We start from the raw sequence: 15,808 nt of genomic DNA, 5'->3' as shown, positions 1-15,808 counted from the left end.
CAACATTTTTGATGTGTCTGCTTCGGTTCCTGGGCCTGGAAACAAACAACAACACAGGGAAAATATTTACCCCTTCATCAATTTTAGTTTCCTGCTGACACTGTAGAGTAACTCATTCGAGAAGGCTTGGAGTTTCTAGAGACCTGTGAAGCAGTGTTTCCAGAGTGCCAGAAGTCATGTCCTTCTTTCACCTGCTGCTCCAAGATGCTTCTGAGAGCTTGATCTGTCTGCTGACATGAAGAATCAACTCTCCTGACATGTTCATACCGACCAGTAATATAGATGTATTTATGTTCTGCTGTTAAATGCAGCAGTAATGGATGAAGCCATAAGTAACACTGTAGAGTAGAAGGCAATAAGAAATATAGATGGTCTGATAGTGAGAGGCTAATAGTAATTGTTTGGATACATTTCCTTTCCCTTTATGGCCAGGTGCCTCTGGCTCATTTTCAGTCAGCAAATAGCTACAGGAGAACAATCGCCATGTCTGCACAATGCCTGCGCCTTGCTGTACGCGGTCAATGCAGTGCAGCACAGGGGGTGAGTTCAGGATGGCCAAGGTACAGATGAAGCCTCCCCATTAATCCCCAGCAAAGGATATGTGACATCACCCAGCCTGTAACTGCACGAGCTCCGCAATAGAGCCAAACAGAACAGCCCAACTATTCCAGAGGCACATTCCAGCCTCTTCTATTGCTCTGTGGGAAAAGTGGGCTCGGGTAGACGAGTGGGATTCCCTGTTCGCTGGATGATGGGCATCAGGTGCATTACAGCTGTCTTCCTGGAAAGAGGCACCCTCCCCATGCTGTATGGTGTCACATGTCCTTTACTGGGAACTGGTAGGGAGACACCATCAGTATCTTTGCAGAAGCCATGAGTCCCACGCTCCTGGCAGGACAAGGCGCCCAGTAAAGTATGTGGCAGCTGGCAAGGTGGGAAGTGGGAGAGTTAGAAACCTTTAGGGAAGGTCAGAACTGAGGATATTTGTGTAACAACTGCTTCCATTGATTTTGGGGGCTTTCTTAGTGTGGACATGCTGTTAGGATGGAATACCAACAAATTACTAAATGTATTTAGCAAGGAACCCCCCTGCATGGCTGGCAATCATGTGGCTGCCAAAAGCATCAGCGGTGCGATAAGATCACCAGTGATAGAAACTGGCTATGCAGTCAAACCACCTTAAGGCCCTAGCTAGAGACCAATGCGGGTAGTGCTCGGTAGGCAAGGAGGCTGTCCCTTTGGGATTTGCCATGATGATGATATTGACTTTCTAGGACCATGGGGAACTCACAGGCAAAAATGGGAAGACAATTAAGGTGGTAGCAGGCTTGTTAACCTCTACAGTGTAACAACATTACAGTCTATATTTTTCCCTAGTAACTCAGAGTCAGGGGCTCACTCCCCACAGCGGTGGGATGCATGTCCCCGGTGACAGGAAAGTCCTGCTGCTGAACATGATGGCATGTGCTCTTGCAGCCTCACATTTCTACTCCAGCTGTGGAATGTTTTCACTAATTTAGAGTTAAAAAACCTGAATCCTGCGGGTTTGTGGTCTCAAAACTGATGTCTTTGTTCTTAAGAAGCCAATACATGAAAGCATTCGATTTCAGAAAGACTTTGCTAAAAAAGGGATTATTCAACTCTCATGAATGTGGAAGTGGTGTTAGGAGGATTTCTTCCAGGGATCAAACTGACTGTGGAGAGGGTTGGTGGGGTGCGGGGGGGCGGGGTATAAATTCCATTTTAAATATGATCTATTGGCTGGGGTATAAGTGTAGGACTCTATCTGCTCCTCAGTCTGCAGAGGGCTCTCTCATTGTTGCCAGAGGTTGTTTCTCACAAAGATCAAAGACAGCATATGGTCTTTATCTATTTATTGTAGGGTTTTTTACTACTGCCTATCACCACTGTATCTGAATTGGCTTTAGCAAAGTCCCTAGCAAAATTATGCCATCATTAATTCATAGAGAGTTTTAACCAGATGATACCAAAGTGAATATAATAATAATAATTAATTAAAAATGATTAATTGTATTTTGTAGTATCATTCACTATTTGACAGGTACTTCCCAAACACATAACATTGTATATACCAATTATACATTTTACCCCTGAGTTTATAAATCATGCTCCTCGACCTGAATATAGTCCATGAATGTCTTCCATATACTATCAAATAAAACCTCTAGAAGTCTGTGTATTTCCCTCTCCTAGGACGCCACTTAAATCAAGATAGATTTCCCTTTCTGTTCTGTTATCGAAGAATTATCAATCCAGAGCTTAAAATAATCCTCTTTGTTGCCACTGAACTAATTTCTAACCATTCTGTTTTCTTCAAGGGACTGAGCAGCTCTGAGAGCAGTTAGTGTACATGCTGCCGAAAGGATTTAGCTCTTTCTGTAATTTTAGTATTTTAAGCTTTTCTTTTTGTCTTTCCCTGTTAAGTGGCGAGATGAATGTACAACAATTGACTCGTGCCTGGTCATATATAGGCACTAAGCAAGGTGCAGTCCCTGGTCCCTGCTGCTTTTTTGCACTTGTGCTGGTGCCATTGGCAGTGTCTATTACAAACAGGATCGATTTTTAAGGTATTGAGTTGGTGGGTGGTTCTGGGGGCAAAAGCCGCATTATTGTGGATTATGCAGACAGTGTTTTACTATTAGCTAATTATCAAGCTAAAACTCTTCCCACCTGGTAGAAGAATGTGGAGGTCTTTATAGTAGTGTCTGTTTATAACTAAATCACTCCAAGGCAGACATGTCATAGAGTCTGAAACTCAGCAGTGGCCTGTGTCTATATGGGGGAGGTGCTCATTGAGCACCCCCACAGGCACCATTGGGGCAGCCTCTGTCTGTGGAGCTCCTTGCTGGTGGAGAGTAGCTGGTACCAAGGCTTCTGTGGTCAGAAGGAAATGGCACTCACGCCCTTTGCCAAGGGGCTACACCCCTGCATACAGCAAACATCCAGCTGTCGTCACATCCTGCGTGTAACCTCATAATGGCCAGTTGCAGCAATGACAGGGGCTGCTGAAAGGACAGTGTTGGTCTTATTGCAGCCTATGCAGTAGCCACCCCCTGCTTCTAGGCTGCCGCAAGCGCCAACAAAATGGTGATTTCAGAACACAGGTGGCCAAAGTGCCATCCATGCACCAAATGTCACCCCGGAGCTTGTGCCGTGCAGTCCATAGCAGCAGCCACTGTGAGTCTATGAGCCACCTATAGTACTGGGAAAGGCCTGTAGGTCCCTCCATACAATCCCATCTTGATTTGAACAGAGAAGCACATGGATCAAAATGGAGTGTAGAAGCTGGGAGCTGCAGTCTGTGAAGACAGTCTGCTCCATTGTGTACAGATGTGTGGTGATCTTGGCTAGTAGCTAACATTTGGGCCCCTCCAGTGCATAGGAAAATGGTACATCTGGAAAGCTGCATATTCAGGGTCTCCGTGTGGAGATAGGTGCAGCTCTAGTTAGAGCTCCTTTGCTAGAGGGGCTTTCCTCTTTCACTGATTCATGGCTGTTGGGAGTGCTGAAAAACAAATGTATCTAGTTTACGTCAACCCCCTAGCATGTCTCTCTCCTGCTGCTGTGCCTGTCATGCTGTTGCAAATGTCAGAATGCAGCTGTCGGTGCCAATTTAGGAGTTGGTTTGTTGAATCTGAGCAAAGAGCTCAATGGGAAGCCCATCTCTCAGCCTCTTTGTACCTCTCACATGTGCCTCTGCCTCCAGTTCACGTACAAAGTGAATGTTCTCCACGGATATGAGATGTCTGTGCAGTTGGAGAGTGTAACCCGAGCAAACATACAAATAAGCTAGGAAAGCAGGCATCTCTGCTGTAGAGCACAGCTCATTCTGTCACGGATTCCATGTTTGGTGGGTGTCAGCACAAAGCCTGTGTTTTCTCTCTGCTGGGTATGACAGATCCTTGGCAGAATAGCTAATTAGGCCTAATTCCAGGCCCTGCTGAATACGTGCCTCCCCCATGGTGCCTGTACTGTGTCGAGCAACAGCTCTGTGCAGAATGATCCCTGGTACACCAGCAGCACAGGGTGGTTGTGCAGTCATCATTTCAGGCTCAAACTTTCAATACCATCGAATGGATGTGGGCTCCCGGTTCCCGTCAGAATTAGGCAACTTTGGAAATCTTAGTGTCAGTTTTTCTCTGTATCTGAATGGGTTGGATGTTTCAGATACAAGGAGAACCAACATCACGCTTCCCCCCAGTGCTCTTACAAAACCAGGACCTTTTCTGAGTTTCAAACGAACTGAGTTGAGCATTTTTTTAGTTGTGGTGCCCCTCCCCCCTTCTAACGCCAAGCATTCAAAAATGATGAGTCAGGAGCCTAACATTCATAATTATTGGTTAATAAGTAATAATTTTTAAATAATATTTTGGATTCTTACTCTTTCCCTCTGCATTCTGAGCTGTTAGGTCACACTGGGCTTCACATTCCCAAGCTTTCCTCTGCACCCAAACGGCTACAATCTAACTTTTAAAAAAGGGAGCTGATGTCTGGCTGGGGAGCCCAGCCCATAGAGGAGAGTGGGGACAGGAGGTACCTGAAATACAACTTTGATGAGGCACCACAGTGCCACTTCCAAATCAAAACATTTTGGTTTTCAACCTAGGGAGGGACTGCCATTTCTCTGTTGTTTCTGACTAGGAATTGATATTAGCAGGATAAACAGAATTCAACACAGTTAGTATAACACTGAACTAAAGTTAGTGAGTTTCAGGCGGACAGCAGCCCCATTGATCTGCATTCTGAATTAAAAGTTGTTTTTGAAGCCCATCTCTATATGAAGATACTTGGCTAATTTCATGAAGCATGAAGCTTTTTGTTGTCATATTCATATGGGATAAATCTGCAATAATTGTGCATTTTTAATGGCCTGAGAATTAGTTGAAGTGCTGAAGGGACACAACTGATGCACATGTAACAAACCAGTGGAGGCTGTGGTGCCACTAGGGGGTTTCGTTGCTTTACGTTGGATGAGTCATAATATTTAAAATTCAGAGTGCTGCTTCAGGCTTCAAAGCTACTCCCTCAGATTGATAACTTGGGAGCCCGACTCCATTAGTGGCTAAGTAAAAAGAAAACCCATTCATTTTCACTTAACAACCTTGTTTTCCCTTTTCAGAACAATCTGACAGAACTGAAGTCATTTGGATCACCGCCTTCTGCTGTCAGCAATGTCACTGCTGCTGTGATGGTACTCATGGCTCCAGGTGGAAAGGTTCCCAAGGACAGGAGCTGGAAAGCAGCTAAGGTTTCCATGGCCAGAGTAGATGGTTTCTTGGACTCCTTAATTCACTTTGATAAGGAGAATATCCATGAGAACTGTCTCAAAGCTATTCAGCCGTACTTACAGGATCCAGAATTTAACCCTGAGTTTGTGACCTCCAAGTCCTATGCAGCTGCCGGTCTCTGTTCTTGGGTCATAAATATTGTGAGGTTCTATGAGGTGTACTGTGATGTAGAGCCCAAGCGACAGGCTCTGAACAAAGCCAACGCAGAACTGGCTGCTGCGCAGGAGAAGCTGGCTAACATCAAAGCCAAAATTGCTGTAAGTTTAAGACACATGACACATGCATGCACTTCACTGGGAGCTGCCACTGCTCAGTGGGAAACCCTCAGCATCTGGAAGGGCTTCTTTATGGTACCTTGTATTTCTGAAAGAGTGGATTTGAGGATTGGGTAGATTGTGGTCCTTTATCTGGTCTTGCTAGACTTTTGGAGACTTCCCTGCTTTCTAGAGAAGGGCGCTTAGCTCTGTTTCAGATTTGCTTCTTCCTCAATAGAAAGGCTCAGTATTTACCTCTCATTATTCCCACCTAAACTGTTGGAATTATTATCAAGCATGAGTTTGGAATGCCCTTTTATCACACACCACACCACATATGTTCTATATCTACCACATATATTACAGAAAACAAAAACTGGAGAAAGTTTTAGAGAGCTTTTTAAAAAAATGTACTAGGACTGTTTTTCTTCTCTTGTCTCCAACACACCTTCTGTGCACTTGTTAAATTTTGCAAGAAGACAACTCCACTTTAGTAAGACTCAAAAGAACTGTCAAAGCCGGGCTTCTAACTGGGATATTTTATATTCCATCTCCATTTAAACTTTTGTCACTCATTAAAAATCCAGGAAAATCCCTGAGCAAAAAACTTTGTTAAAAGACAGAGAAATGGTTAAAAATACATTTTAATAGAGAGCAGCTCCCACCCCACTTCTTCCTCAGAATTATCCTTCCATTCCAAAAATTCCATACCCTTTAAAAATCCTTACCATTGAAAAGTCTGGAAGTGAGCCTAGAAGGTAAAGTATACAGCCAGTCCCTGGCTGCTATAACCCTGCATCACTCATTATCACCCCATCCAGCCTACACACCACAAATCTGCAAATTTGCAAATTTCAAAAGAACATATTCCTGGGTAGTTATGGAATCCTATTTCTTGTTCAGAAGATACTTCGTCAATATGCTATAATACTACACCATAACGCATTACAAAAAATCTGTGTGTTCTAGTTGCTACACCAATAGTTAATTGAGATAAAAATACAAACTTGCAAGGTGTACCAACCCACAGTCCCTTGTAATGGAAACACCTGGTAACATCAAACAGAACAATTATTCCAATGTAATTAATAAAAAATACTTTTGTTTCACCAAAACATTACACTGTTCGAAAACATAATACTCTGATATTACTTAATGCATCCAGAGGATTAGTACCTTTGAAATCCTTGCTACCCCTTCAATTCAAAGTATATAAAATCTAGAGCCATCTCTGATAATTTCACTGCCTGCAGATCAAAACAAGGAGCACCCTTCACTGTTGTTTTATTTACACTTTTTCAAGTTTGAGCTTTTTTTAAAGATGTAGGATTTTTGCAGAGAAAGTGCAACTGTGTTGGTGTATTAGTAATACTCCACTGAAACATGCTTTCAACCTTAACTTTTTAAATGACTTTTTATTTGCATATGTACAATGCTATGCTATTAAATGTGTAGTATAGTAATATATACCTATACAATCATGTTTATAGGTGAATGCTGATATTTTACCAGACTTTCAGCTGGCATAAATTGGTGTAGCTCCACAGATTTAAATAGAATTATGCCTGTTGAGAATCTGGCCTGCTTAGTGGCATGGTGCTTAAATCCATATTTTGGTCGAATGAAAGTGACTTGATTTTCAAAAGTACAGAGCACATGTAGCTCCCATGTGCTGCAGTGCTCAGAATTTCTGAAAAAAATATGATGCATATACCCACACCCACACACACACACACACACACATATCTGTCATTATAAAACATTTAATAGTGTAGCATCTGTGTGTATTTATACAGAGATATACACACACAAATATGAAAATATATATACACCTATACATATAGATGGAAGATGTATATGAAAATATTCTAACAATATTTTAGTTATATGGCTTAATGCCAAGCTAGTTTGAAAGAGACTGTATTTTATATGGGCACTGGCAACTGAGAGCATAGTTACAGAGGCCACTACAATAATCCCTATTCCATATTCAAGTTTATTTCTAGTGCATTGTTCAAACAGTGTTAAAATGATTTAAAGGCATTTAGCCTTAAGATGTTTGTGCTGGGTGCAGATAAAATCAATGATTAACTCTGGTTCTCTTATCTCAGAAGTGAAAGATTCCAGCACCCTTGGGAGCAGTTAGAGTTTGTCTTAGAGCAGAGTGTGACCAAATCTGTGCGATGAGTCCTCCTCAGCCAGCAGCACGGCTGCAATGAGACCCTGCAGATTTTGGTTCCCTCTGTTCTTCCTCCAGAATGTTGGCTCTTCTTGTATGTGGCCCAAGTGTAGAAACCGCCCAGCTGGACCGGAGTGTGTATTGGCCCCATTCTCCAGTACAGCGGGGAGGGTTGGCACCCCACTCTGGAATGGAAAGTCCTAAGGCACTCACAGAAAGGACCTCCCTCAGTAGGAGAAGGGTAATTGTAGCAGCTCCGTGGTCACTCTCACTCCTGGCTGCCGGATCATAGAATCATAGAAGATTAGGGTTGGAAGAGACCTCAGGAGGTCATCTAGTCCAGATGCTTTATACTCCCTTATGTCCGACTGACATCCAGCATTTAGAATGTCCCTTGGGGCTGTGAACAACAAGCATAACTTGGAGCAGCCTTCAGGAGCAGGCCAGCACCAGAATGCACACAACATCAGGAAAATGCAAAGGTTGCTAAAATCCACTTTTGCGCTTCTTCTTCCTGAGCTACACTAATTACTGCTTGGCCAGAGCTCAGGACCCCGGCCACCATCTTTAGTCAGCCTGTGATCCCCTCCCTTAGTCCAAAATCATGTCACTGCAGTGCCCAAGATAAACAGCCTTTGCACTGTCTGTCCACAGTCCTTTGCAAATTATGTGGCCTGTCACATAAACGGAGTTCCCCAGCATGCTGCTCCTCCCATGCCCTCTCACGCTGTTCTGCAAAGGCCTGATCCAATGCCCCTGGAAGTCAATGGAAGGACCCCAACTGACTTCAGTAGACATTGGATTCGATCTAGGGCTGCCAACTCTGAGTGAACCTATTCCAGGAGATTTTTTTTTTACAACCTGACATAATGTCATTTTCTTAAAATATCCTATTAAAATCTCCCGGATTGTTTTCAATAGTCACTGGGAGATTGATGCCAATTCCAGGAGACTCCAGGCCAATCCTGGAGGGTTGGTAACCCTAATTGGAGCCTAAGTGGTGTATCCTGCTGGTGCTGAGGGTCTCCTACAAGTGGTCAGCACACTGCATGTTGGAGGCAGTGCTTGCAGTTTGAGACCCAGACATGAGTGCTCTGTGCAGGAATCCTTCCTTCTCTCATTGCACTGGCCATTCAGAATAGTAGTGAGAGAGGCTAGCTAGCGTCACCACTGCAGAGACACACGCAGTGACAGCAGATTTTGTCGGAGTCTCGTAATGAAAAGGGTTTTGCTGAAGATGTTCTGATTTGTTTCATCAACAGCACCTTAATGAAAACCTAGCAAAGCTCACAGCCAAATTTGAGAGGGCTACTTCAGACAAACTGAAATGTCAGCAAGAAGCTGAAGCTACAGCATGCACCATCTCGCTTGCAAATCGACTGGTGAGTATCAACAGCTGGAACTTTATCATAGCAATGGAAGTTGTCAGGTGCTATGGAGATGTATACTATAAGAACACAGTACATTGCATCTTGTAACATTTCAGAATGTATGATACTTCCTGCATAGCTGCAAACTTTAGTCATGAAAACAATTTTACAGTACTTCCTGTACTAATGATGTGGCAATTCCCCTAACTCTCTGTATACATCTGGGTATGTTCTATGCACATTTGCATTTCCAATATATGGAACATATACAATGATAGAGGCACAGCCTCTTATCTCTCTCATTTAATTTTCCGAGCAGTTAGTGATAGATCAGAACTGCAGGACTAAAGACAAGATGCTAATAAGACAAGAGCTGTATTTGCTTCTCCATGTAATGATATATTGAAAAGCACATGAACATTTTAATATTTTTTCCAGTTTTAAAAATTAATAGAAATGATTAATAAAGAGTAATAAGAGGAAGAAAGTGGTAAAGCATAAAGGTGCTTATGTGGCCTCCTGCTACAGTCATGTCTGAGCGCTTGCAGTCTGGGTTTAATTTATCTTTTCAGCACCCCTGGGAGGCAGGGCCGTGCTGTTATCCCCATTGCCGAGATGGGGAGCTGAGGGAAAGAAAGACTAAATGGCCTGCCCGGGATCACACAGGAAGTATGTGGCAAAGCAGAAACTTGAATCCTGGTTTCCTAAATCACTGCCCTAAGCACTGGACCATTCTGAGCATTTACTCACAAGGAGTGTTTTGCAGGGAGGAGCGGGATGGCACAAATCACTTCCCTTCCCCCGTTCTGCAGCAAGGGGGAACCAGCTACACGCTATCCCCTTACGCAGGGTTGCAGTGCAAAGTGACAATCTAGTCCTAACACTGCAATAGCTGCTGCTATTAAGCTCTATTTTTAGCCCCATAACTTTGGGTTAGAAAGCTCGTTTGTGCTGAAAATTGCCAGATTAACTCGGAAGGCAAAGGAGAATGTGTGTTCAAAGTTGGAAGAAAAGTCATGAAACTGTTTTTGAGTTACAAGTCGTTTAAAAATTATCCTGAGTTGAAATGTTGGCCTTTGTCTCATGCCTCTTTGTTCGCCTTAGCTGAAAAGCAGCTGGTCACTACTCCTTCAAATAGTTAAATCTCCTTTTCACCTCAGGCATGGGTTATGTTTGAAAAAAATACATTGTAATTCAGCAAAGCTGTTAATGATTTTGGATGTGGTGATTCTGGGGTCTGTTCCTGTTCCCTTGGAGGTCAGTGTAAATTGTGTTGCTATTACCTTCGGTGAAAGCAGGACTGGGCACTATGAACCTGATCCAAAGCCCTTGGAAGTCACTGGAAAGACTCCTGCTGACTTCATTGGGATTGAGCTCTATAGGTGTGGCTGGTTGCAGCTGAAAAGGACATGCAGGTATTTCTGTAGGGGAGAGCTGAAACACATCGTTCTGTAGTTCAAATGGCTGGAAGCCGATGTTGCTAGAGCATGAGGACCCCAGTCCTGGCTGTGCCGCAGAGGTGGTGTTTGCTCCAGGCTTCATTTCACAGCAGCATCGAGGAGATGGTTTAGGGGGCTAGCCTGGGATGCAGAAAATTTGCACTCAGTTCCCTGCTCCACCATACACCTGCCTATGTCAGCTATTTAAACCCAGGTTTGTAAAGGTCTTTAGGCACCTACAGATGTAGATAGGCACTGAGTAGGGTTTTCAAAAGCTCCTGGTTGCCTAACTCCCATTTAAATCTATTGGATTTAGGTACCTAGGTGCTTTGGAAAATGCTTGCGTCTTTAGGCGCCTGCATAGATGTAAAAATTGGGCCCTCAGTCTCTCTGTGCCATATTTGTTCAATGGGAATAACAACATTTTCCCCTCTCCTGTGGGTGCCATGAGGGTAACTGCATTGAAGACTGTGAGGTGCTCGGATGCTGTGGCAAGGGGGTGCCAGATGAGCACCTGAAACAGACAGTCCCGTTCTCAGGCTGAGGCTGATTCCTTTGTACCTGAAGAAAGAGAACATCTCATACTTCCAGAGTTCTAGGGTTAAATCTCACAAGCAGCTAGAAGGTTTTCTGAACATTTTGTTTAAATCCAGTAAGTATGTTTTGAAATGAAAAGACTTTCATAGAGCTCCTCTGGGAGCTTTTGCAACATGACTGTTTCTTTCCATCCTTCTGTGAGGATCAGGAGGTCTGGTTGAACAAGCTGTGAATTCTGTGTGCAGTTATGGGCTCTCGATGCATCTTTACCGAGTGGCAAACTCCATTTGGAAGGTGCAGACTTTTTTCTTCTCTGTTGTTGTTTCACCTCCATGTTGGACTGCAGTTCCAACAGGGGTAGTGGCAGAGGCCTAACAACAAAGGGCTGTTAAACCTTGCTTCTCCCCTATTCACAAAGGATGCACCTAGACAAAAGGAGAACTGGTTTGTCAAGGGAGGGATCGCCTTGGCAACAAAGTGAGCTGGCATGGGTCTGTGATCACCTGAGGAAGCAGAGCAAGATGTCCCCTGACAAAGGGGGCTGGAAGGTATAAAAGGGAGGAGCTGCTCTTCTGCATGCCCTTTTTCTCTAGCTCAAGAGAAAGGAGAAGTAGCCCAGCACGTAGGAGTCTGATGAGGGAACCCTGCCAACCTGCCTGAAACACAGATGGTCCCTAAGGACTCCCCGGGGAACCGGGAGCTAGTGAGGGGCACTGCAGTTAGGATGTTTGCTGTTTTCTAAATGCTCTGTGCTCTTTGAGTGTGTCTTGTGCTTTGAAGAGCAAGAATCTGTTGGCTGTCTCTGCAAAGCCTGGATGTGTTAAGCACTTACACCTACATGTGGCCCCTGGAAGAGGTAACCCTGAAGGCTCACATCTTGGGGTGGAGTTCTGCAAGGGGGTATTGGAGCTATGGGGGTGTCTGAAGAGCCAGCACTGAGTCCGGAGGTGAGGCAACTGGACAGCAGGTTCCAGCTCTGAGGAGTGGTGCTTGCCACAGAATATATACCTCAGAAAGGTGCCTAGGGACCCCACGTGGGATAGTGGTTTGGCTCTGTTCAGCCCCCAGAGCTGTAAAGCAGCTGGGTTCCCTCACAGCAGTCTAGTGAGCGGCCAAGAGCTCGATCAGAGCTGTGACACCCTCCATTTCCCCGCTGAAGTCACATTACACTCCACTGTTTGAAAATTCGGCAAGATTCAGTTTTTGAAGGCAGGAATGATACAATTATTCACCGCCCACATACAAAACTAACACGTTCTTCCTTTCAAGTATAAAGAATTGCACAGCCATTCACCCCAAGCTTCACTCGAATCCAAAACTACATACAGTTCTTTCCTCAGTAAACTCAATATGTAAACCTCCCAGAAAAGAAACCTAAAAATCCTGGCTCCAGCTCTGCCCTTACTTACACATGTGATACATTAACTTCAGCCGAGTAATCCTGATTTCTACCAATGGGATTGAGAACAGAATCTGGCCTCCTATACGTGCACATCAATTGCATATATTGATCAGCTTGAAGTGCTAGTCTACAGTCATACATAACTGTAATTGGGAATAATGTTATACACCTTTCCTGTTAAACTGCACTGACAGAATTAGTCTCAAGAACCAACAACTGTAAGTGCTTTAACAAATTTCTCTCTTTTTACTTGTTGAATATGTTAACTGGTAATATTTCCAGTTTAGCAAAATGACTTGAAAGGAAACATTTTGCTTCTGAAATCAAGGAAACACAAATAATACATTTTTAAAAAGCAATTAAGAAAAAACCCTATCCTTGGGTCAGAGGTAAGGTGGTTGTTTATGAAGTGTGCATCTCCTTAATACTTGATAGTAATGTGTTTGTTGTGTAGGGGTTTTTTAAGTGATATGAAAGATAATAACATTGCTTTCTCTCATCAACTCTAACTGTTTGTAAATGAAGATTTTGGCTTGCAATTTTACTAAGCTTACAATAGTTAATCATTAGATTCGTATATATCTGCGAAATCTCATGCCAGTGGATGAGTTACGTTGGCTGTTGTGTTGTGTTGTAAAGAGGGCATAGAAATGGTGCCTTCCTTGTCAAACTGGGAGCAAAGAGGAGGTGCATCAGCAGCACTGGGAAAGGGCGATTCTAGTCTCACTATTTTTATTAGGAAACATTAGAGACAAAGGAATATTTCCAAAAAGACATGAGATCTCCTGCCATAGGGACATCCTACATTCCATCAAGGAGACTTTGGGATCTTTAATTTCTCCTTCAGCTGACAGGAGTGGCTCTGGAGTCTCCACTCCAAAAATCTATGGTCAGGCCGGGGGCAGTTGGCAGTACCTCAGATTCTGTATGGGCAGCAACCCTTTATGGTCCAGGTGCTCCCGAGGGTGGGAACTGAGTAGCAGCACTGGTAACAATTCATTTAAAATCTCAGAGAACCATAACTATCCATATTAGGACAAAACAAACAGTGAACGGAAGGTACTAGACACTTTCCCCATCATACTCTTCTTTGGCGTTATGCAAACTAGCATAAATGTTTCAGAGTAACAGTCGTGTTAGTCTGTATTCGCAAAAAGAAAAGGAGTACTTGTGGCACCTTAGAGACTAACCAATTTATTTGAGCATAAGCTTGAAGTGAGAAAGCTTATGCTCAAATAAATTGGTTAGTCTCTAAGGTGCCACAAGTACTCCTTTTCTTTTAGCATAAATGTTGTACAGTTCCGTCTTTTCACCAGTGGGTGTCACTAGTAATTTCTAAATCTATTTCAGTATTTTATTTACAAAGAGAAAAAAGTTTATAGACGATTAGGTTTCAAGGCACTTGTCGAAGTCAATCATAGTGAAGCCAATTAAAACTGTAAGAAGAGAGCAGGAACAGTGAATAAGCATGTAGAATGGTGTAATTAAGAGAGAGCTGGTGGAGTGCAGGGCTTTGTTTAGTGGCCATATGCAGGACATTTTTTGACTTCAGGCATTATATTTCTAACCAGGATTTTTTGTCCTGCCGGTCATTGTTGAGATTTACATGACATTGGACTAATACAGTTGAAATTAAAATGGTCCCTGCCCCAGTACAGTACGTTGTTGTGTTGAGGAACACAGGTTGTCCTAGCTTCCCATGTTTGCCAAGAGAAATACACTTGGAAACTAGCTTTGCATTGTCTGAAAAATAACAACACACAATGAAAGTGAGAAGGGGATGTAAATCTGGACTCTCAGCCTAGAAACTCAGAGGACTTACCTTTCCTGGCCATAAGGGTCTTCTGTCCTTTCCAGAATCCCTAAGAATTCCTCCGGACCATGCCTGTCCATCCTTCTGGCTGAGAGAACCGAGCTCCGGCTCCAGCCCCACCAGAGCCTGTCAAAGCCATGTCCTCAGGACGTGCTGGAAACAGGAAATTTAACCCCCTGGTGAAGCCACTAGATTGTGGCCTCCCATCCCTTTAAAAGAAAGTTAGCTCCCACTACTCTCTTCCCTGTGATCTGCATGCCCTTTTGGCTCCACCAAGGTGCTGCCTTCTCGGCTGGATAAAGATGCCCCTCCTATGACTTCCTTTATATGCTGATACAAGAAAGTTACGTGTTACTCTCCAGACATTGCTAGTTACCACCCTTCTCCTTGTACCTACTAGTTTGAACAAAACATCCTTAGCAGTTATCCTGTCATGCCATCCTTGCCCTAGAAGGGGTTGGTGTGTCCCAATACCATCTCTTAAGAATGTGTTTATGTAGTTACTTGAGAACTCTGGGTGTTCTTGCACCATCCTCTCCGATCAGGAATGTGCTTACTTGGTTAGCCGATACCTAGTGTGTTGTTGTTATGCCAGGGCCAGGCCTGCTCTGGTTCACAGCTTTGGTTCACACCATTAGTTATGCCCTGGGCTCCAGCAAGACCTACACCCTAGGGATCGAGACGAGGGATGGAGGAGAGAGAAACTGACTGAGGAGCAGTCTCAATTGTCAGACACCTGCCAGCCAGAGCTGTACAAAAATGTGAGGCCCCAGCAATCCAGCACGCCCTCCCAAGCAGCCAGGAAGGTGGAGTGTGCTGGATGACATCCTGGGACTCCACGGGGAAGGGCAGCATCTTCCATGCTGGTGTCTGGCCAGGAGATAGCATCTTCTGTCTCTTGGCACTGGACACATTTTCCAGTCCTGACAGTCACATATTTTGCTTAGAGATAAGAGTATTTAGAGAAGCACATAGTGCCCCTGTGCTTTGATAGGGAGAAAGAGGATTATCCATTAATATTGTTATTTAGATTACCTCGGGATATATACAGACACATTCCCTGCCCCACAGAATGTGCACCCTAGAATGGATGGGAGGATGTGACAAGAAACAAAACTGTTCTTTTGCTGTACACAATGTGTTACTGCAATGTCTCTTGGTGCAGTAAGGAAAGATTTGAAAACAGATACTTCAGTAATGCTCAGAATTCACATAATGTCAGTTACGGGGCTAATAATGCCCCCAGCCACTCCTGAAAGCCCTTCCCACTCTTCACACTCACTGGAAAAGCCAGAACAGACAGAGAGGCCTTGCAGCTTGCCCACAAGGTCAGCAAAATCAGGCAGCTTCAGATCAACGTGAGATGCAGTTCCAGTGGAGATTGCCTTGCCACCAGATTGCAGAGGTATGGGTGGCACCATGAGGAGGTGATCTGTCACACAGTCATATGTTTCATGATGTGTTACCATGCTCAGAACTCAGATCTTAAAGGGCTCTTGGTCACA

The 15,808-nt window shown here is 43.9% G+C and overlaps 1 protein-coding gene across 9 annotated transcripts in view; it reads left to right on the top strand.

Moving 5' to 3' along the window:
• Positions 1-15,808, top strand: part of DNAH9 (dynein axonemal heavy chain 9) — a 391,252-nt gene that overhangs the window by 211,833 nt on the left and 163,611 nt on the right. For all 9 annotated transcript variants that reach the window (XM_073310874.2, XM_073310873.2, XM_073310875.2 and 6 more), the window contains 2 exons: positions 5,141-5,566; positions 9,005-9,124. In XM_073310874.2, coding sequence (XP_073166975.2) covers positions 5,141-5,566; positions 9,005-9,124 — 546 coding nt within the window. The remainder of the gene's footprint in view (positions 1-5,140; positions 5,567-9,004; positions 9,125-15,808) is intronic.

Source organism: Lepidochelys kempii, chromosome 14, assembly GCF_965140285.1.
Source record: "Lepidochelys kempii isolate rLepKem1 chromosome 14, rLepKem1.hap1, whole genome shotgun sequence".
Taxonomy (NCBI): Eukaryota; Metazoa; Chordata; order Testudines; family Cheloniidae; genus Lepidochelys; species Lepidochelys kempii.
Note: the sequence above shows the minus strand (reverse complement) of the source record. Positions and strands in the feature narration are given on the sequence as shown.